The 23,470-nt window shown below is 41.7% G+C and overlaps 4 protein-coding genes across 4 annotated transcripts; all 4 read right to left on the bottom strand.

The window, feature by feature from the left end:
- Nucleotides 1-1,089: 1,089 nt before the first annotated feature.
- Nucleotides 1,090-4,329, bottom strand: LOC145415997 (uncharacterized). Its single transcript, XM_080285100.1, has 3 exons — nt 4,321-4,329; nt 2,992-3,140; nt 1,090-1,429 (listed from the first exon to the last, which is right to left on the bottom strand). Exons 1-3 carry the CDS (start codon nt 4,327-4,329, stop codon nt 1,198-1,200), a joined length of 390 nt encoding a protein of 129 aa, XP_080141226.1. The 3' UTR covers nt 1,090-1,197.
- Nucleotides 3,014-22,316, bottom strand: LOC145416661 (uncharacterized). The gene is made up of 6 exons (XM_080285599.1): nt 22,216-22,316; nt 9,931-10,012; nt 8,573-8,666; nt 5,364-5,499; nt 4,921-5,045; nt 3,014-3,140 (listed from the first exon to the last, which is right to left on the bottom strand). Exons 1-5 carry the CDS (start codon nt 22,313-22,315, stop codon nt 4,963-4,965), a joined length of 495 nt encoding a protein of 164 aa, XP_080141725.1. The 5' UTR covers nt 22,316; the 3' UTR covers nt 3,014-3,140; nt 4,921-4,962.
- On the bottom strand, nt 17,486-20,243 carry LOC145416650 (KICSTOR complex protein ITFG2-like). The gene is made up of 2 exons (XM_080285587.1): nt 18,697-20,243; nt 17,486-17,973 (listed from the first exon to the last, which is right to left on the bottom strand). The coding sequence occupies exons 1-2, from the start codon at nt 20,236-20,238 to the stop codon at nt 17,764-17,766; spliced, it is 1,752 nt and encodes a 583-aa protein (XP_080141713.1). The 5' UTR covers nt 20,239-20,243; the 3' UTR covers nt 17,486-17,763.
- LOC145416643 (mitochondrial inner membrane protease subunit 2) lies at nt 20,369-21,057 on the bottom strand. Its single transcript, XM_080285579.1, has one exon. The coding sequence runs from the start codon at nt 20,995-20,997 to the stop codon at nt 20,461-20,463; it is 537 nt and encodes a 178-aa protein (XP_080141705.1). The 5' UTR covers nt 20,998-21,057; the 3' UTR covers nt 20,369-20,460.
- Nucleotides 22,317-23,470: the final 1,154 nt, after the last annotated feature.

Below are 23,470 nucleotides of genomic sequence, written 5' to 3'. Positions count from 1 at the left end.
ATGCTAGATGATTTTATTCAGCTGAAGTGATAGATAGGAACAGCTTCATGCAGTGGGCCTGAATCCACAACAATAAAACAACAGTAGTAACACTAGACACAGATGTGGAATGTTCCTTGGTCCCTTCATTTAATAAGGCTGTTGGCTGACTGCTATCTTTTATGCTCATCAACGCTGACACTTGTACTGTATGAGGTATCCTTGATTTTTATTTTATTATTATTATTTTTTTTCAAGTGATCCTGTCACTTTCTGGGAACATACTTGGAATTTCCCCTGCATGAAGTGAGATCCACTGCTTAATCAAGTCTCTTTCCATCAGTAAGCTTTCATATTGAGAAAAAGTTACACAAAGCCAGAGTGGGAGTATTGCAAGGATACAGTACCTCAAATTCAGCAGCAGATAAGGCATTACAAGGGTGCACAATGAGAGAGTTAAGTACAGTTGTCACACCTTTTCAGCCTTCTTAACTGCAACACATAGCCACAACAGAAAGTCAGGACAATACAGGTATATTGTATCTCAGCGATGGCTTCCCTGACTGGAAGATAAACATGAGGAAGAATACCTTCCACCATATTACAAACATGGAATGTTTTTAGCAAGTCCTGTACAGTGCAATACTCAGCTCTACTGTGCATGACTTATCCAACACCTCTTTACATACATAGGAAATAAGGTCTGTGCATTAGAAAGCACAGTTCAAAGCAAATGTACTAGTAGGTAATCTGTAAGCAAGAAAGCAATATAGATGATGAAAAATTATCTTATGCACAAAATGCTCACTAGCAAGCTGCCACCAGAATTCATAGTTAGATTTTGCTATAAAAGTACACTTTAACATCAGAACACCTGTCTGTCTTTGTACAAGTTATCACATATTGTCTCAAACAACATACCAATAATTTCTTTTGATTTAAGGAAGTAGCAGTCATCTTCATACTTTACATATGACATATTCCACATATGCTCCATGAGTTACTTGATTTGTACAAGAAATCCACATTCATACTGTCCTTTCATCTAAAGATGATCAAGCTATCTGTTGGACATGACCCTTACTGAACACAATTGATTGCACTGAGAATGTGGTTTGCAGAAATCCCAATAGCTACAGATAAAGATCCTGAGTGAACACAATTGACTGCAATGAAAATGTGATTTACAGAGAATCTAGTAACTCTACACAAAGATCTTTACTGAATGGACTTGAGTGCATCGAGAATGTGATTTACGGAGGGCCTGTCATTTGGTATCGAGCTGCGATAAATGAACCTTAGTCTGCCAGAGCGGTCCAATATAGCATTGCCGCCCATCTGGTGGGGGTCGTCCTCTAAGTCAGAGTAGGCTTTAGGAAGGGTTGTCCCTCGTGTTACCTCACTCCCATAGTAGCTGAGGGTACTGGTGTTCCACACATTCTTTACTGACCTATAAATTACCTCCGAGTTAATAGTAATAATCATAGTTTTTGCCTCGAGCTCATCTGAATGTGAAACCTGTGGACTTACAGGCTGTTGCCCTTGTCCTGCAGTCCACAAACTTTTTTCCAGAGACAAGGAGGGAAATGAGAAATTTTTATATCATTGTGCCACACAATGGTCTAGCCATATTGGTGCCACTACATGAGTGTCCCTCTCCAGCACCACCTATCAATTCTATCTATCTGTCTATTGCCAGACGCCATAATCTCGTAAGGGGTGGCCAGTTGACTTTGAGTTATTTGTTTTACGGGGAGGGGCACTAACCCTCCACCAACTCACTTGCTGACACATAGGAAGCACGTATGGTTTGGTTATATGGTTACCACCCAGCGTTGTAAATGGTTTCTTGGCTTACAAGAAATCATTTGCCTTGTCACTCAATGTAAAGCTACCTGTACAGGAAAGAAAAGCAATAAGAAGTGACAGGAAAGATGGGAGAAATAGGAAGACAGGAAGGCAGGCACAGAAAAGAATGATACAGGCTAAGGAAGAAGTAGGCAGCACTACATCAAGTGCATGGATGATGGTCGCCACCACCTACCACACACCTGTCAATTACCAGTGTAAAATATTATTATGCTTTCTCTTCCCTTGCCTTCTGAATCCCATTTCCCACTGTCCTTAGGAAGGAAAAGAGGTTATGATGATGATGATGATGATGATGATGACATCACTCAGGAATACATTGTATAAAAAATATAGTTTATTAGTATGGCACCTTCTCTTGAAAAATAACCATTGGTGTAGTATAAAATTTAAGTAACTAAGATATTACTGAACAGAGTTGCTGAATATGAAGATACTGCTTGAATCCTGAAGCCTGACTGTAAATGCAAAACTGGAAGGAGCTAATATCACTCTTCTTCACTAGGTATGCACCTAGAGCATGCATCCGACTCAGGGAAGATGGATGCCCCTGCCTTGCATAGGTCCAGGTCACCCTTGGGCAAGGTGAAGCACACGTTAGCCCACCATTGTACTGGGATGTACTACCAATGGCGTGAAATGAGGCTAGGACCTGGTAATTGGCCTTGCACAACACTCCCAGGTGGGGAACTCAATCATATTTATCACACAGTCAAAAATCCGGGCTGAGACTACTACTCATACATATCTCCTATACACAGCTCACCATGCTGGGGGCTATGCATTCTTCATATTCTCAGTTCAGTACCTTTCTATACGAAAGGACTCTGTTCTGACCTTGGTGATGTGCTGTACAACAGCCACTTTCTTACACCCACACCATGTCATTACATTTTGCTTTTGGTCTTCCTCCCCCTCATACACTGTCATACATAATCTTCAACCCCTCAAACACACACCTTCACCAGACATTATCTTCAACTCTTAATACACCATCATGAATAATCTTCAACTCCTCATACACTGTCATACATAATTTTTAGCTCCCCATACAGTGCCATAAGCTGTATAATCTTCAACTTCCATGCACTGTCATACATAATCCTCATGTGATTATAAAACTTAAATATTATATGAACTGACCTCCTAAAGCCAAGGTGCTGGTATAGGGCTCGAGGCTGGTCAGTGAAGTAAGGGAAGGGACAGTGAGTCTCCTTCAGCCACCGCACTGCTCCTTTCTCTTCCCCGAATGTTATCACCACCACATCACACCCCACACCACCCAGGTCAGCCTTGAGGGAAGAGCCATGTATGAATTTAGTTTAGTCTGTCTATCTGTCTAATGCCAGATGCCTCAATCCCGTAAGGGGTGGCCACAAACAAATCGCCTCCATGTCGCCCTGTCCCCCGCCATTTCATTGCCCTGCTCCCAGCTCACACCCCCCTCTCTCATATACCTCTCCACTCCATTCCTCCATCTCATCCTTGGCCTACCCCTCCCTCTCTCCCCTCTCCACCTCACTCACATACACTCTTCTCGTCAGTCTCTCACCCTCCATCCTCTCCACATGGCCAAACCACCTCAGTGTGTTTCTCCTAACTCATCCTATCACATCCACATCCACACCACAACGCTTCTTCACTTCCTCATTTGCCAGTCAGTCTATCCATGTGACTCCACATGTTTCTCTCAAATAACTCATTTCCACTGCTCTCATTTTTTACTTCTTTCCCTCCAACAAGGTCCAAGCTTCACTTACACACAGAGTTTGTATCACAATTCTGTCATGTAGTAGCTTCTTCACTTCCATGTTCACTTCCCTCTTTCTTATTACTGCTTTCAAGGAACCAGCAACCTTTCTTCCCTGTTGCACCCTTTCAAGCACATCACCCTCTAAACTTCCATCCTTACTCATCACACTACCCAGGTACTTAAATGCACTCACATTTTTCATTTCCTCCTCATCCAGCCTCACTGTACATTCACTGACTTCACTTCTCTTGAAGACCATAACTTTACTCTTCCCTGCATTCACGTTTAGATTCCATTTTTTACACACTCTCCCAAACTCATCCACCAAGCCTTGCAGCTCCCCTTCGTCTTCACTTAACAACACAGGATCATCTGCAAACAACAGCACAGGTAGTTTCCAAACACTGCCCTCTCTCGCTAGGGCAGCTCCAAGATCCACTGCCCTACCTTGTATCTCTTTTATAACCCCATCCATATATAGATTGAACAACCATGGAGACATGACACATCCTTGTTTCAATCCAACCTTCAAATAGAAAAATTCACTCAGTTCACTATCCACATGCACCCTCATACATACTTTTCACGGCCTTCAACAACTTCCCATCTACTCCATATATTCTTAATACTGTACTTTCCACAATCCTTGTCTATCCACCATTTAGTTTAGTTATTTACAAAATATTTCATGATTGTCATTTTGAGTGAAATTACTGTACTGTACTCATTTTACCCTGGCCTGGCCTAAAACTACCATCCCTCCATCTTGACTGCTGAGCTGTAACGAGAGATTAACACTAGAATATGATGCTAGTCTCGAAGAATTGCTCTGGAAAGATTGTAGAGGTACCTTATGGTATTAGTTTATTCTGACACTGAGCTACTTGAACAAGCTGCACAAGGATGAAAACCTAGGTCAAGTTTAAGTGAAAGAACTATAGAAGATCTGATGCACATTTGGAGACTCTCTGTTCACCCCACCCCAATAAGGACCCACCCCCCTTAAATAATACAACATAGCAAAAAATGACACCCTGCTTTCTCTCAAGGAATCCTTGTTTTAGGGTTGGCCATGGTTCAGCTGATGTCTTCTATGGACTGGAAGCTAAACTAAGTGCCAATACCAGCTAATTACTTCTCAACAGTTGCTGGAAAACTGTTAGGAAAAAAGAAACTTGAAATGTGTAATAATAAGATTTGTAGCAATGTGAGAGTCTCAGCTTGGACTTTGACTCTATGGTACAATCACCCCCTTCAGATTATATCCCCATTAGCTGTCCTCTGTGTGTTAACCCTCTTTTAGTCTGATTTTCACCTACCTGCCTGGCTGCTAGCTGGGTGATGTGGATGCGTCAGGGGAGTCAAGCAAAGTGCCTGTTCAACACCAGTAGAGTCAGGGGGTGTCTGGTTCTGGCCAGGAGCTCTCCCAACGTTGTTTCAGAGCCTAATGGGGATGTTGAAGAATCTGTACTCATATCTGAACTCATACTTTGACTCTCATCCTGATTTTCTTTCAGACTCATGGGTTGACTCTTTTCCTGGTTCATACTTGCAGGCTGACTTCCATCCTGACTTACATTTAGAAACTGACTCTCATCCTGACCTACTTTCATCCTCTTACACTGACTCTCATCCTGACTTACTCTCATCCTCTTATACTGACACTCATCTTGGCTCATATTCATAGGCTGACTCACACTGGAACTCACAGGCTGACTTTTATCATCTCTCTCATTCCAACTAATTCCCTGTGTGTGCTGACCAGTGGCTTCAGTCCCAGCCAGGCTAATGTGCTTCAGCTTGATGTGAGTGGGTATATCAGCCCCAGCACTGATTAAGCTGCCTCCCTTCTGTGACTCGCTGATCTCAATTTCTCCAACGAACTCATTCCATTCATCCTGAAAGTGAAGGAAATGGGAGCCGAAGCAGTTTCCTTTATAACCTGAAAAATTATGAAAATCTTGACCAAGTTAAAGTGCACAGATTTATTTACAAAAGGCGACAATACCCTATACTACAGCAAGAAGTGATGATATAAAATGCAATGATGTACAGTGGAGCCCTGCGTTTCGTGCCTCATTGGTTCTGTGAAAAGTACCACAAACCATGAAACCACTAAAGTTGAGGCATTGATCCTATGTAAAATAGGCTAATTGGTTCTGGGTCCCATGCCAACTCCCTCTAAAACCCATTTATGTAATGTAAAATATACTGATCACACCGAAAAGAAACTAGCATTAATACAAAGTACATTGTAGGCAAGGAACTCATTTGGAATGCTAGAGTGAGGTGCTTAATGGAAGGGATGGGGGTGTAATTTCCTAGGCAAGTGGTGAGGCTACTGCACCCCGCCACTTCTGGCACCTCCATTCTCCTCTCTCTCTGCTGCCTCCGCCTCTCCATGCAACACATCCATCCTGTGCTGCATCTCTTCTGTCTGCTGCTCCTGCACAAACTCTATCCTCAAGCAGGTTTTACATTTTTCTCACCGCGAACGGAGAGTTTTTCACACGAAACCTGGTGTTTGGGAATATTTGCAGGCCACTACTAACCATGAAACCGCAAACAACGATGTTGCTAGACTTGGGGCTTCACTGTACTATAGTTCTTTCACCTTAATGTGGCCCAGAATTTTGTTCTTTTGCAGCTTGTTTCACATGGATCAGTGGTAGAATAAAACAATACTATAGCTCTACCTCCTTTGCATGTCACTTCTTTGTGATCAGCATCATGTACTGTATTCATTTCTTGTTATAGAACAATAATATAGAAATTTTACATCTTATTAAAGTGAATCTAGTTTATAATATGTATGTCTTTTATTTTTATGATGGTAGTGAAGCATGTGTAAGGGTAGATGGGCATCTAAGCAAATGGTTCACGATCGGTGTGCGCATGCAACAAGGTTGTGTGATATCCCCATGGTTGTTCAATATATATATGGATGGGGTGATGAGAGAAGTAAAAAGCACGAGTAATGGAGAGAGAGAGATGGCGCTGTTAATGAATGGAATATCTCAAATTTGTTGTATGCTGATGATGCAGTACTACTTGCAAATACCAGACAAGAACTTGGTAGACTAGTGCAGAGTTTTGCTGATGTCTATGAGTGTTGTGCCTTGAGAGTAAATGCAGAAAAGAGTAAAGTGATGGTTATTGAGAGAGAAGGTAACTGCCAATGTGATGTTACAGTGAATGGAGAGAGACTGAAATTGGAGAGAGGGTTCAAATACCTGGGTACAATGATACAAAAGAGAGGAAAATGTGCCAAAGAAGTGGAAAGTTGAGTGACACAAGGAAGGAAAGTAGCTGGTGCTATGAAGGCCTTGATAAGAAACAGAGGCTTGAGAGCTGCAGCTTCACGAGGCTTACATGAAGGAATGTTAGTGCCAGCTTTAACATATGGATGTGAGACTATGGTGTGGCATGAAAATGAAAAGTCAAGAGTGACAGCAGTGGAGATGGGACTGCTGAGGAATGTATGTGGAGTACAGAGAGTGGATAGGATATGAAATAATGTGATTCATGAAAGATGTAGAGAGAGGACACCAGAATTGAAGAGAGTGTACTGAGATGATATGGTCATGCAGAGAGAATGGATAACAACAGTGTGGTGAAAAAGGTATATCTCTGCAAATCTGAAGGAGGAAGGAGGCGAAGTTGACCAAGCAGAAGGTGGAGGGATATGGTGGATGAGTGTGTGAGGAAGAGAGGTATGGAAGCTGGTGAGGCTAGGGAACTGACAAGAGATTGAGCTGGCTGGATGAATGTTGTGAGAAGAAGTGCATGATCAGGGATCTGGCACCCCTTTTTAACTTGACAGCATCCGGATTGACTCTGTCCAAGTCGATTATGTGAAACTACAGAATGTGGTGATTGTTTTGGGTGTATCAGATACAGCCAGGATTCCAGGAGCTTGAATGATGAGTGAATGGAAGCATGGCCTATTGGACTGGGCAAACTTGGGCTGTCTGGACATTCCTCACCTTGCCTTCAGGTGGGAAAGGAGGTCCGGATGATGATGATAATAATGATGATGTTTTTTATTATTATTATTACCTCAGTATGCTAATTTTTTACACAGTACTGTAACTACACAGCAGAAATGCTGATTAATAGCTCAACACTGACCCCTTCAGGGAGGACATGCAATTTTCATTTCATTCTTGCCATAATCTGACCATTTTACATGGCTTTGGAGAAACATTTCACAATGGAAGAGGTTAGTGATTTTTTTCAACTCTTCAGTGTGAGGGGTTGTCCCAAAATTAACCCTTTCACTCTAAGGATGTATGTTTTCTGCTACTTCTGATATCCCTAGATGAATTTATTGAGTTTGTGAAGGGCTAGTGGAGGCTATATCAAATCCCCCTAGTTTGAAAAGTCTATTCTAAAGTGTATAATATCATCTTGAGACAGAAAAGTCAAAATAAAAAACTGTCATCAGATTGAAGGTGTTAAATAAAATCATCTGGTGGTAGCATGATGTGGAATAAAATAACCATCCCCTGCGTGAAGGAGTTAACAGAAGTAAATGGAAAAACTGTACACTCTTTTGGAAAAGCTGTTCACTGGGAAGACACAGCAGTTTCAGCCCAACTTGAACCCTCTTTGGGTATGCATAGGGAGGGAACATAAGCATTAATGTACAGTTTGTCATCTTTTAAATTGGTTTCATTAATAAGTTCTGATGAATTAACACAATCTCTTCACGTGAAGTTGCTTATGATTCATTACGAAGCCATTTTGAAGTCCGAAATTAGTTTTTTTCTTTCTTTCATTGTCTTAGCCGATCAGTAATATGCCAGAAATGAGTTTCACTTAAAGCATTAAAGTTGCATCCTTTAAGTGAGGACAAACAGTTATAGGGAAGAGAAGGAAGGGGAGGTAGGGAAGGAGGAGACAGTAGAGTAAGGTGCAGAGAAAATAGAGAGAGGAGGAAGTAGGGTGGGGTGAGAAGGAAATTTTTACCTCAATGTCATATAGCCTGCTGCCTGCCTCCCTGACTGCATGGTTACTCTTGCCCACAGCTGCATCAAGGGTCTGTCTGTCTTCCATCCCTGTCCTGGAGGAGAGAGAGAGAGAAACAGAAGAGTAGTAAAAAAGAAGGGATAAGAAACATTATCATCCTCATCGTCATCCCTTATGCCTTGCTTCTTCCTGGGAACCCCCTGCCAGGTTTGTGGCCATGACAGAACCACCTCCAGGCTACTTTATCCTCACATTACTTTTACCCTTTCAGACATTCCTCCCCTTCTTCCATCTTTCTCACCAATAAACTGTTTCACTCTTGTTTAGTACTACCTATGTCTGCCTCTACCAACATTACCCTTGATTTCACTTTCAAAGACTTTCCTAGGCACTCTTTGTGTATGTACCATACCATACCAAACAGAGCATAACATAAAGATACAGTACTGTGTTGCCCTTGACCACCTTGTGCTAACCTCAGTCAATAGCTCTTCTTTCATTCTTTCTTTCAGCCACAGAGAAATCATTATATAAGTAACCAGTGCTAGGTACACTCAATAAAAAAAAAAGTACAGTGATCCCTTGGTTTGTTGCACATGTGGTTATAGCAGTTTTCATCATCACTGCAAGATGAAAATCCACACTCCTGCCATTATTGTGCCTTTTTTTTTTGGGGGGAGGAGGATACTGCCAACAATGATTGCACAAAATCTGTGGTTTCTGATGGCTTTGAGGGATTCAACAATTAGGCCCTACTTGAGAGTTAATCCCAGGTGGTGGAGACCACTAACTCTTCATTCCCTAGCCTCAAAACCCTTTACCTCAAGCCCATTTCAGGTCCGTATATGTTACATATTTCTTCCTCACTGTGCAGTTTTCATAATTTTCTAATAACCCAACCATGCCCATTTTTGTTTCTGATACTTTGTATGTATGTATTTAGTGAGTCTAAATTGTTGTAAAAGGTAAAATTTGGGTTTACAAGTGGAGTGCCTGTGCTTTCGTTATCGCAGTTTTGTTATCACGCACTATGTTCAGTACCAGTTATGCATGATAACCAGGAGATCACTATCTTTAAGTAGGTGATTGATGGCTTCATGATCAGGGTTGCTCCTTTTGCATTTTTTCTAAGGCAAAATATGTCTGACTGACTAGTGTTTCTTATATGTTCCAAAAAATTCTTTCTTTGTGGTCTGTTGATGAAAAGGCAGGCATACACATACATGAAAAGTTACTGGAGATTATTTTCAAAAGCTTCACCCACTGTTTTAATATGTAAGGATGGCCAAATAATTTTATCGATCAACTGTGCAGTATCTGTACCGCATAAACCCATGCAAATCAGTGACTTACTGTACCTAATAAAGAGATTAGCATAGATGTTGATTCCAGCAGCCAGCACGCCCACACCTTCATTGATGAACTTGCTGGCACCAAGTTCTGTTGATAAAGACCCAATTAATTCACCATTGCTAGCTACTTTATCATCACTGCAGTGTAGTACAATTTTATTATAATCTATTTTTTAACACCCTTAATACCAAAGGTCACTCTCAGTTGAATAAAACCACCTGGCATTAGCTGTCAATCTTTTAAGGGGTATCCTCATAAGGACCTGTAGGCTGCATTTTTTTTTTTTTTTTATGGACTGGAAACTAAGTCAAGCATCAACACCAGCTAATTGCTTCCTATTGCAGAACAGTTTTATTGTTACTGTATTAGCTTTTCTGGATTCCCCTTGGCTGCTAAGGGTCTGTATTGCATCGTATCGTTTATTAGACGCCAGCATGCTTGCATGTTATGGCCTTGGTCACCCAATGGCAGCTCTCCATGCTGCTCGATCTCTGGCAGCCTCCTTATTCAGTTCATTATCCCTGAGATCACACTATATGACCTCATCCAAAGTCATTTCGATCTGCCTCACAACTCCACCCCTGACGTTTGCACTTACCTTTTGGGTCCTATTGTCATCCTCCATCCTCTCCACATGCCCAAATCATTTCATGATGAACTCTGACCCCTTCGATCCAGTAACATGTTTTCTATATTAGTCTTGTTGTCTCCAGACAATTTTAATCACATTAGTAGAAACTTCTCCAACAAGATATTTTAGATACACACTTTATTACCTAATCACTGTGATAAATAGCTCTTAAGCTAAATAAAATTATCTGTAAGTAATAATAATAAAGAAAAAGCATGTCCCTGAACTGAAAGGGTTAAGAGAGATGCAGGAATATGAGGCATAAACTTTGATTTATTCCAAAAATGACACCACATTTCCACTTAAGGAGCCTCGGTATTGGAGCTGGTCATGGTACAGCTGATGTTTTCTATGGACTTGGAAGCTAAACCACATGCCTAAACCAGTTAATTACTTCCCAACAGCTGCTGGAAGCTGTTGGGATAAAAGAAATTTGAGATATATAGTAAGATTTGTAACAGTGTGAGAGTCTCAGAATAGACTTTGACTATGTGTACAGTCACTCAGATGACAGATCACTGAGTGACTGTTCATGTTGCTGAATACTTCCTGCCTGAGTGATAACTGTGTGGGTAGTTACCAAGCCCGTAGCCACACTTCACTCTCATGGTAGCACCTTCCAGGATCAATAGTAGCTGATCATGTAAGACACTTTTACAGCAAAAAATCATGTTTAAAACTTAATTCATGTAAAATATTTATCTATTTATCCTTTGTCACATCTGAGTACATTCCACTTTATGGAACAGTTCTCTAATGCATACATACATACAACCAAGACTGCAAACTGAGAGAAATTGTGGTGGTGGTGGTAGTACTAGTAGTAGTAGTAGTAGTTGCTGTATCCCAAGATTCAGTTGAGATGTAAACCTGGTGGCAGGTAGGTTGAAACTACCATTTCCTGCATTCCACCATCCTGCTTATGGGGGATTTTTTTTTTTTTTTTATGCTAGGAAGAAGGAACCAAAGGCCATGAGCCCACAATAACTGTTCCTTCCAAGAGAAAGACAAAATACAAGAGAGAGCCAAATTCAAGATCCGATCATTTCGAGATGCCTGGACACACAGTGTTTGAACGACTGAAGATCATAGCTAGCAGGAAATACAGACAGAGGGAGACAGTTCCAGAGTTGACCTGTTGCATAAATGAAGGACCGGGAGTAACGGTTAACTCTTGCATTAGAGAGTTGGACAGAAAAGGGATGAGAGTTTGCTGCTAGACGGGTGCGTAGCACCCGTCTTAGAGGTGGAGGAATGCAAGCAGACAGTTCAGAGGAGCAGTGACCATTAAGTAACGATAGAAAAGAGATAAAGATGCAACAATGCAATGAAGAGACAGAGGTTGAAAGGAGCCAAGAAGAGAAGGAGAGTTAATGAGACAAAAAAAACTTTGACTCCACCCTATTGAGAAGAGCTGCATGTGAGGAGCCTCCCCACACATGAGAGTTGTACTCTACACAGGGGTGGATAAAACCCATGTATAGAGTCAACAATTGTGCAGGGGTAAAGAAGGAACGGAGTCGGATGGGGGGGGGGGAGTTAAGGGACATTTGTATAACTAAGTAGTGGATCTGCATGGTTGTATTGATGCTGCCACATGAAAGTATTCCTCTCAAGTACCAGAAAAATGGTAAATTAGCTTTAAAACAGCAATGGAACTTTCTTGGGCCATTTCTTCTAATTCACTGGTAACTTAATTCCAAAAAGGGCATGCAAAAGGCCCACATATAACAATGACTTACTGTATGGTGCTTCTAACCCCTTCACTAGTATAGAACATTTGTCCTAACCTGAACATCCCTAACCACTTTCTGCTCATTTAATGGCCCAGTGTACTGTGCTGTGGTTAGAGTATAAGACTGATTGGTAAACAGTGCATTACCTTTAATATTACAATGATTCCTAATCACTTGCAGTTGAGTTGATGACCAAGTGTAGTCATACTGGATGCTTCATTTGACTACAGTCACAACTCATTTTACGTTGATTCGGCTTACGATAATTCACTACAGTGATAATAGAAAAGTTCCACCCCAAAATCCGATTTACGATAAATATCCCGCTATAACGATTTTGCCATCGGAAAGCGCCAGGCTTACGTAACGTGATCGTTGCTTGCCTCAGGCAAGATGGCGGCCCCGGCATGCAGCGCTTTGTTATGGTTCAGGTCCTGCCACCCCTTCAAAGCCCTGTCTTTTCAACTTGTTCATGTGTGCCCCCCTGTTATCGTCACCTCTCAGCCAAACATCATACTACAGTAGACATTGTGTAGCACCAGGCCAACTTTACGCAAGTGTGATTACTTTACTGTATTGTGTTGTTGCAACGATTTACTGTACATGAGTAACTCTGCCTGTACTGATGTGATAGTGTTTCTTTTGGTGAATTACTGTACAGTACTGTGGATTTGTGTGCCCAGTGGTAAGGTCAGTGCCAGTGTAGGCCCCAGTGCTATGGTTGGTGCACGTATGGGCCCCAGTGCTAAGGCTGGTGCGGGTATGGGCCGGATTCCCCTCCCCCTAACCTGTTCCTGTCTGACTCAGAGGCTGACCACAAATGCCTTTAAGCACAGGCTGTCCCCCAGCCTCAGGGGGGATGACTTGGAGACGACTTGGACCAACACAGGAAGGAATGAAGGTGAGTTGTCATTTATGGTTCAGTCTTGGTTAGATGACTTTGGGAAGTTAAGTTGACATAACCCCCCTTTTGAAATGTGTTTCAGTCTCCCGATTTACAATAAAATCGGTATACGATAAGGTATGACGTGACGTAACCCCATCATAAAATGAGTAGTGACTGTATAATGTTTTCACCTTAATTTAACCATAATGGGCATTTGTCCATCTTAAATGCTTAGCTGTAAAAAGAAAAACACAAGAACATAGTACCAGTTACAAATATGTGCTATGGAAGAGTGTAGAACCATAGTACTGTCTTATTCTGCCATCAAGCTGTGGGAGATGAAAATCTCCTCCAAGTCAAGATGAAAGAAATGCAGTAACCATGCATATGTTCCTACCTCATAACTAAAGCTCATCAAATTTCATGCAACCACAAATAAGTACAGTACAGGTATTCAAGTTGTAGGAGTGGTCCAGTTCCATCAGGTGAAAACAAACCAACTAAAGATGTTTTCACTCAACTGAATAAAATAATCAGGCAGCACCAAAAAAAAAAAAAAAAAAAATGCATTGAAAGGATTTAGTATTAATAAGAGGATAGGTAATTAAATCATTAGGTTGCTCATACAGCTTTACTTTTTTTACAGATTTTTTTCTACAGTGCAAATCATGACAGTACATGTAAATGTGTTTTGCCATACGTAAATCCCATATTACCCCATTCGAGGTGTAAGGACCAGATGCTGGCTCACTGTACTTCAGTATATTTAAGTGCAGCTGACCAGCCTGCTTCTGTTGATGGCATTACATGATGGAAAATCCTCCACTCATGGGGCTGAACCTATGCAAGGAGTAAAAAGAGTATAGCATATGTACACTATTGACAAAGTACTGTATCTGGACACTGTAAGCACCATGCATTTCGGCATACCGTGTATGACCAAAGAATCTTAAGACAGCTCTCCTTTTGTGTGTCTCCTTCTGTAATGTTTACAGCACTACGCATGAGTGGAATGCCTTTTAAATACATGACTCCATAATCAAACATACCAACTATTCCAAGATGACAAGCTACTGTCCACCCATTTTCACATCCATCATGCCCAGGTTGTACTGTACATATATTAATGACAGGTTGAACAACACTGAACTGCAAAGCACCCTAATCTGTGTGGGGCTCGACCCACCTTGCCACTGCAGGTCTCAGAGATGTGTAACTGTCATATAATTATGATGTTTTTCCTGTCAGATCCACACATCCAGACCTACTGCAGTATGGGTGGTAGTGAATTTCAGCACAATTTGGTCACAGTGGCTGACAATTTGTATATATATATATACAGTAATCCCTTTATTATCCGGACGCCTAATAACCGGACACCCCACTACCTGGACATTTTGGGCTTGGGCCTTCAGAACCCCCCCCCCCCAAAAAAAAAAAAAAACTTTAAAATCCAAATTTTTTCCCACCCGTAATCTGAAATTGGCGTGTGGCGCCGAACAGCTGTGTTTACACACGGCCGCCGGCCCCAAACTGTTCCTCCCCCCTCCCCAGTTACCGCCTAACCATCGTGAGTAGATGATCCTCGCAATGGATGCCGCACGTGCTCGTTTTTGTGAATGAACAGTGAATAAACTACATTACCTCACCACTAAACCACATGGGAATTTACAGTGTTGTGCACTGTTAAGAAATTAGAATTCAGAATGCAAAGGATTCAGTGTGGAATGCAAACTGAAGTTGAAACTGGCGTGGCGCAATTAAGAACAGAATGTGCAGTGTTAAACAGTTATAACTCACAGTGCAAAGAATTAGGTGCAGCACAACACTGGATTACTGTACTTGCTTCAGGAGCATTTTCGCCACTGCCAGAGCCCTAGAGGGGGCGGCCACAAACATGCTGTAAGTACGCTGTACACTGCTAAATATTTTCCATACTCACTTCTGATTCCTCATTCTCTGGTTCCTTTTCATTTATTTCATGCTTTATGTCCATTACTGGTGTGAATAGGGTCTTAAATAGGTGCTATGCCTGTCCGGTAGGGAGTTATTTAGGTGGCTTTCAAAGTTAGGCTGGGTTAGGGTCCATAAGTACCAGTCCAAGAGGCAGGGATCCAGTATCTGGACAAAGGAGGTCCAGACGATGATGATGATATTAACTACAGGTTGAATACAATCCAGTAAGAAAAACACCATAATTTTGCATAGGCCACACATCTTTTAGATCTGCAATGGTGAGGTGGGTTCAATCCCCACACAGATGATGATGTTTTATGGGACAATGTTATTCATCATGCCCAGGTGTTCAGGAACTTTTTGGTAACCATGTCCTGCAGTATTAAATAATAAAACAGGAGTGGTAGCCAACTGTCTGAACATAATTCAATACAATATGCAACTTTCCATTATCTGTATAATCTGGATGCAAGAAAGATAGATAAACAACCATTCTTTAGATATTATTATGCCCTTTGTGCATCATTAAAGCACCACTATTATGAGCTGTCATGTAATATCATAAAAAATACATTAACAGAATAAAATATGCTTATTTTCTATACTGACACTATCAGATACATGTACGTGAAGCTACAGAATGTGGTGAATGTTTTTGGCGTATCAGATAGAGCCAGCATTCCTTGAATGATGAGTGAATGGAAGCGTGGCCCATTGGACTGGACAAACTTAGGCTGTATGGATGTTGCTACTCCTCACCCTGCCCTAGGGTGGGAAAAGAGGTCCAGATGATGATGATTCTATACTACTTTCAAAACAGATAAATATGAAACAAAATTGACTGCTTCTTTTTTTACAATTTATATATCAAGTTTCATATACAGTAAACACCAAACAACTTAAATTGCTACAAATGTCCCCATCACTCTGATGATGTCTTTTTTTAATTTTATGCCTCTTACCATCAGACAACTATATTCAACTTAAGAGACTTCATGAATTTGAAGTCTTAGATTATAGTCTTCATTAACCCTTTCATTATGAGAGGTGCTGGACAGGACACCTTCTTGCAGTGGTACCGATATAACCAGCCAGCTTCACTGCCCAGTTATATGAACAGCCCTAAACACCTTCTCAAGGATGATGGATTGCAAGTGTTGGAACTTTAGCCTGCAGTCCACTGGGTTTGTGCTGAGATGAGCCTTGGGATGCAATTACTAGTCTCCCCTAAGCTTAACAACATTGTCTAATGGTAGGAAGAATGTATATATATATATATATATATATATATATATATATATATATACACACACACACACACACACACACACACACACACACACACACATACATACATACATACATACATACCCTGGTTTAACGATGTAATTGGTTAGATAAAACCCCATCATTAGGCAGGGTATCGTACGTTGGGGTACTTTTAATGCGTAAAGTAGTGGGAAGCGTTTATCAGCCTTGGGTTTCCCCCCAAACCAAGTCCAAAACCCACCCAAACGAGTCCAAAAACAATTTTAAAGCCAATCAAAATGGCCTAACAGCTGTAAATGATCCTGAACTAAGCCTAACACCTGTAAATAACTCACTGAAACTTAACAAATAAAATCTGAATATTGTCAAATATGTCTGGAAAAAATCAAACTTAGTAAACTGTTCCCCAGTATGATAATATTCAGCACATCTATGGCTAAAATGCACAAATCTAAGTTTAAAAACAGTTTATAAATCAACCTAAACACATAATTTTAGGCCAAAATATCATCAAAAACGGTACAAATATAAAAGCCCATCGTTAAACAAGGGTCTGGCCATCATTAGGTGGGGTATGGTGGTATTTCTACCCCCATCGTTGAACCGGGGTATTGCATCTAGGGTATTACTGTATATATATATATATATATATATATATATATATATATATATATATATACACAGTAGGAGTCTTCCAGTCCGACCATCAATAATCCGAATATCCCAATACTCCGAATACTTCAAGACCAAATTTTTCTGGGCTTTATCTAGGGATTTATCTGGCTTGGACTTGGATGTACAGTACCTGCCTGCAACTATTCAGCTACACTGCTATGCATTTCCAGTGTCTAAAACAACAATCCATATCATTTTAAGTGCTTATTTAATGATCATGTACATATTTCTAATGTTTTCAAAGGTCCCTCCCAATAGTCCAAAAAAAAACAATAGTCCAACAGACCCTCAGTCCCCTGCCATTCGGATTACAGGACTTTTACTGTATGTATATATATATATATATATATATATATATATATATATATATATATATATAAAATGTCATCAGATTGAAGAACCTAATATTCTGAACAGATAAAATATACGTGCAAATTACATATGTATATGCCCTTGACAATATTTTCAATCCAAAACTAAAGACAAACAATTGCTGGCCTAACATTACATCTCTGTATCCACCAATACATCGCTGTTGGAAATTATATTGGTATTAACATGATATGCATAATATACATGAGAACATTATGGTGTAATATGCAAAATATGTAGTAAAAGAAGAGGTGCTATGAAGCCACCTATATCATCTAGCATATGTCCTTGTACAATTCCAGATGGTGTCCAGCTACCTCAGGGGGCCATACAGAAGGTACCGATGGAGATGCCTCAGTGTTGTACGGTCAGCATCAGTCAAGCCAATCTTCTGCAGCAACTGTCTGTACCTCGGGTCCTGCTCCAGGACGTAAGTTAATGATCGGGTGACCACTGGTGCTACATCCAGGTCGTGATACAGCCACACACGAGGCCCAAACGACACATACACCAGGCAAGTCACCTGCCAACACAATTCATCATCATCATCATTATTCCAACCCTATTGCTCATCTAGGAGACATGACTAGGGGCACACCTAGCAATTGAAAAATGGAATGACCATGCCTCATTACTGGGTGCCCCAAGGAGAACTCCGGGGGGAAGGGGGGTATTCCCTTGGAAATTGGCCAGGCATATTTCAGGTGGTCATTGCCATCCCAGCCACTCCTTTGGCTAAGTCACCAGACATGCCGAGTGGTATTTCAATCATAGAAAATAGATAATGGATGTAGAAGAGGCATGGTAAGTAAACAGACATAAATCTTGGATTCATGACTGGATAGGATGATGATGACGATGATGATGATGATGATGATGATGATGGATTATTTGGAATTTCTGCATAACAGGTATGATATTATCTCTGAGGTTATTCTTACTATGACCAAGTGACTTTTTTTTTACCTTATTTGTAACTTTTAAATACGAATGTCATGTGCAGACATGGCCTACTGGTAGCTATACTGAAGGGGAAGATATGTTATGGTGCCTTGTCTGATATGAATTCAGCTCTTAGGGTAATTATTCAGGTTAAACTCTGGCATAGATTAACTGATGGACTCATCTGCACACTCCAGAGTTCAAAGTGAAGTCAAAATCACATTTTGATTGAACTTTGACCAAGATTAACTTTAGACTGTATATATTCAGGTTAAACTGTGGCTTAAAATAATTTCTGACTGACCTGCCTGCCCCTGAGTCCATAGTGTCCGGCAGTGAAGCCTGAGACTGGGTGATGGAAAGTGAAGCGCACACAGTCGGTGGCCTCGCACACGATGTACGTATTTCCATCCCATGCACATGCCACCACCTCGTCCCTTCCGTTACCTGTCACATCCAGCGCACACACAGCAAAAAGCTGGTGGTCCACTTGAAGGTTCCATTGTATTTTTCCTTCCTGGACAAGCATCAGGGTTCCATCCAGCGTGGCAAGGGCATATCCATGGTGTAGTCCCCCATCCATGCTTCCTCCTCTGCTTTCTACTTCCTTCATTGTTCTCTCACCCTCACCCTCATCTCCTCCCCTGCTTTCCTCTCCTTCCTTCACTGTACTCGCACACTTCTTCGTATCTCCCTGTAAACCACCAACCCCACCCCCCTCCCTCATCTCATCCTCTTCACATTTTACATGTTCATCTCCAGCTATTCTATTCTCAGTTCTCTTCTTTCCTTGCACATCACACACTGCCTCCCCTCCTCCACTTTTATCTCTGGAGGCTTCACTTCCCACCTCCTTTCCCACACTCTTATCCCTGGTATCATTATTTCTTGCTTCCCCTGCTTGTCTCCCAGTAGTAGTGGTGATTGTGTTGGTGATATGGGGTGGGAGGGTGGTACTAGTACTTTGATACTGGTTATATTCCTCAACCTCATTACTGCTCAGACGAACAGGCTGTGACCTGAGAGTGTCAGCTGTATCAGGCTCACTGCTAGTGGAACCAGGTCTTGCTCTGCTGAGTCTTATATTGCCACAGATCTCTGTATGAATGTTGGGATTGCGCAGCCTCCCTGATGCCAAAGGTTCATAATCCAGGGACATCTTTGTGAGCAGTTCTGATGAACTTTCATCAAAGGGGTCCAGCTGGGTGTCCTGACCAGGAGGCTGAACCTTGAGAGTAAAGTAGGTTCCTCCTGGCTGTGCAACCAAGAGAGAGGGAGTACCATCTCTACACTGGTTGAAGGTTATGCCTCCAATCTGTTCTCCCAATTCCCACTTGTTGAGTCCCACAAGCTTTCCTGAAGGTCGGCCACCAACCTCGTGACCTCCGGGAACCCAGCGGTATGTGCGAACTACTCGATCTGTCAGACCCACCACCACCTCGGAAAATCCATCTCCATTTACGTCCCCGACTAACACAACCTTCACATTCGCCGGGATGCGCTGGGTATGTGTGGGCTGCAGCAAAATTTTCTCTCCTGCTGTGCTCAAAGGGGTGTCCTCAAAGTCGTATATGTAGCAATGTCCACATGCTGTAATCACCAAAAGGGCATTTTGGCCGGAGTTGAATACGTCTCCCACAGCGACTGCCGAGATCATTCCTAACTCGGTTCCTTCACCCACTGGTTTGGGGTGCTCATCTTTAAACACTGCCACTACCCCATTTTCATTACCCAGCACCAGCTCATTCAGTCCATCATTATCCACATCGCCCAGAGCCACTGCATTTTTGTTTATAGTTCCCTCAAATTCAAATTCCAAATAATTAACAAATGAAGCAACCCTCATTTTGCATAAAGATCAACTTAAGAATAATGGTTAAACAAAAATCAGTGGGTTTCACAGCTGCAGAGAATGATGAGACAAAAATATTAACACTTCCACAAAACATATTCTTTCATCCAAGTGCCCTCTAAATCTGACATCCACGTCAGCACTGTTCATTTGAATTGTAGTTCCCACACATTTCATACAGACCAAGAATATGGGTGTTAGTCACAGATAATGTACTTATTCCTCAATATCAGTCATATCAGGGGTCTCACCGAGGTCACTGGCTCTAGATATCTCACGCAGGTTCAGGGGCAGCCTGTGTTCTGGTACAAAGCTCTCAAGTCTCTGCCAACGCTGGGGGGGCCACACAATTTGAGAAGCCTTAGCGGTAACTAGTCCAAGTGCCACAGGGCCAAAGAAGTTTGAGTCTAGGGAGTGGCCTGTATGGTCCCCTTCCACCCAGCAGTGACCCTCAGGCACGCGGACCACCCTACGCTTGTACCCTAGTGTGGCTACCAGGTCCCCCTCTAGGGCAATGATACGTTTGATTATTTTTTGGCTGGGGTCCTTTGGGGAGATAAGTGAGACCATATCCCCACGCTGGTACACAAACGACCGCCACCGCCACCTACTCAGGAACACAAAGTCGCAGCTGCCGGAGACGTCAGGGTTAAGAGTGGGCTGCATGGACACACCTTCTACCCGAGCCACATACCCACAACAATCTACCAGCGTCACTCCCACTGGTACACCAACAACTAATGCTCGCCACATGAGCACGCCACTATAGTCTGTGTGTATCCACCTGATGGAACTGGGTCACTTCTACAACTTGAAAACATCCATCGTGGCTACTCCACTAAAACATTAACTGACAGTGCCCTCCATATCAGTACATCATAATGGTTGGATGGTTTTCTTTTACCTGATGGAACTGGGCCAGTCCTACAACCTGAACAAACATCAGCACACCAATATAGGGATAACTGTCTTGTTTTCACCTGATGGAAATGGGCCACTCCCACAACTTGAAAACATAAACTGTTGTTGCAAGAAATTCAGGAAGCCTTGATAATGAGGTAGGAGTGAACTGTTTTGGTTCCTATAGTCATTCTCTTCACCTCACAGGACTGGATCACTCCTTCAACTTGAATACCAAGTTGCAGCTAGCTACGGTAGTTCCAGGAAATTTTGATGAGCCTTAATTATGAGGTAGGAAAGAGTGTCCTTTGGCTACTAGTCAAACAAACCTTCCAGTCTGACTACACTTGGCCATCAGCTGAGCTGAAAGGGAATAGGGATCTTTGTCAAGTTACAACAGCAGTATAGCCCCATAGTTCATTTCCTGTATATCACAATTAGGTAAATTTGGTAAATACATGCACACTTTACACTAAGGCTTCACCTCTCTCACATTTATATTCAACTACACAGCTAGCTACACTGTAGTTCATTCACCTTAACTTGGTGATTTTCATTTTACTAACATTGATTTCATGTAGCTCAGAGGCAGAAAAAGACAACAGCTACTGTGGCTCTACATTGACTTGCTCATTACATTCACCCCCATCCACCTTTAGCTTCACTTCATTGATGACATTTTGAAAGGCTACCATGAGGCACATTTCATCAACTTAAGAAGGATGTGCAATATATAGTGAAAGAGTTACTCTAAAGCTTCTAGTTTGAAGCCTGTGGTTAGTTGACAGTATTAAGTATAAGTTATACCAATGCATGAAGGGATTATTATTATCACAGTCAAATTTTCATCTGAGAGAACTGAGCCACGCTAAACTGGGTGCTATGTCATGACAAATCTGATGAATCACGGTTATAAAGTGAGACTGAGTGCCCTTGGTTGTTATGCAAATCAGCCCTCTAAGACAACACCTAGCCATGAGAGCTGGATATCTAATTGTTAGGAATCTGTCAAAATATAGTAAATGCAGTACTATCTTTTTAATCAGTTACATAAATACTATAATCACTCACTCTCCAGCTTCGTTCTAGCTTCATTTAAGATTTCCTCCATTGAGTCACGGGTCTCACAGAGAGCTTTCTTCAGCTCTCCTCCCAGATCTTGGCCACTCATTATTTTCTTCTGCAGTGACCTTTGTCCCCTTGAAGAATCCGGCGACGTCCTCTGAGTTTACTCTTGCCAGTACTAGACGCTTTTATTCTACTTACTTAAAAGGTCTCGTACTGAAAGAGTATGTTTTTCCTTATCCCTTCAGTTCGAAAAGTACCCCAAGCTGAGAAAAATCGTCAAGAAATGGAAAGAACAAATGAAAAAGACATTCTTCCACCTGCTGATTACACTTCAATGGGAGATGGAGGGATTGAGGTTATTTCGGCTTCCTGTGCAGTATTATAATATAGTTAATACAGCTTGTTATATTAATGTCGAAAGACTATTTTAGAATAGTTCCCATGTAGTCATGATTCTTAATTAAATCATAAAAAGCTTGAATAGCTAGAACTGAACTCTATTGTATACCAAAAAATCCTCCGTGGGGCCGAAAACAGATTACACGGAACTTCAAAGGCAGCTGATAAACACTTGTCTGCATTCTCGTCACCCCTACACACTCGCCTCATACAAACACCCCCATACAAATACCCAGTACGAAATCACCCATACAAACGTCTCATACAAACTCGCCTCATACTGTATATTATATACGCATCATATTAGCTCGCTCCGTTACATTCTCACCCTCATACGAATTCGTCCCCTTTTATGTAAGTGTGGATGGGGTTATAAAAGAGATCACCCGGCGTTTATCGATCGTTCACTGAAGGTTATTAGTTAATTATATAAATGCTAATGTCTTGTATGTATCCTAACGTCAAAGGAACCACTGACTGTGTCATTTTACTCGATGAAGGAGGTGTGTTGCAAGATCCACCACCTTCCTTTGTTGTATAAGTACTCTGTAACTTGCTCAACATTACTTCAAATTCCCATTTGTCCAGTGGCCAGAAGGTATCATCTCGGGAGGCACACTGGAGGATCAAGTACTCCTCCTGGATACCACTGATAAAGTACTCCTCTCACAACATATAACAAGCCTAACAAGAATAAACAACATCCTAGACCTCTTCCTCACTAACAGTCAAGAGCAATCAGCAGCTACCGAATGGAAAAAACAATACTTTCAGATCACAATCTTATCACCCTAAACACCACATACAGAAAGGCAGGAGACAGGCAAACAATGGAGTGCCCATCAGAGTCCATCCAACT

The sequence above is a fragment of the Coenobita brevimanus genome, chromosome 13 (genome assembly GCF_032717465.1).
Source record: "Coenobita brevimanus isolate Jiangsu-jjx chromosome 13, ASM3271746v2, whole genome shotgun sequence".
NCBI classification, from domain to species: Eukaryota; Metazoa; Arthropoda; class Malacostraca; order Decapoda; family Coenobitidae; genus Coenobita; species Coenobita brevimanus.
The sequence above is the reverse complement of the archived record's forward strand: the minus strand, read 5'-3'. Positions and strand labels throughout refer to the sequence as shown.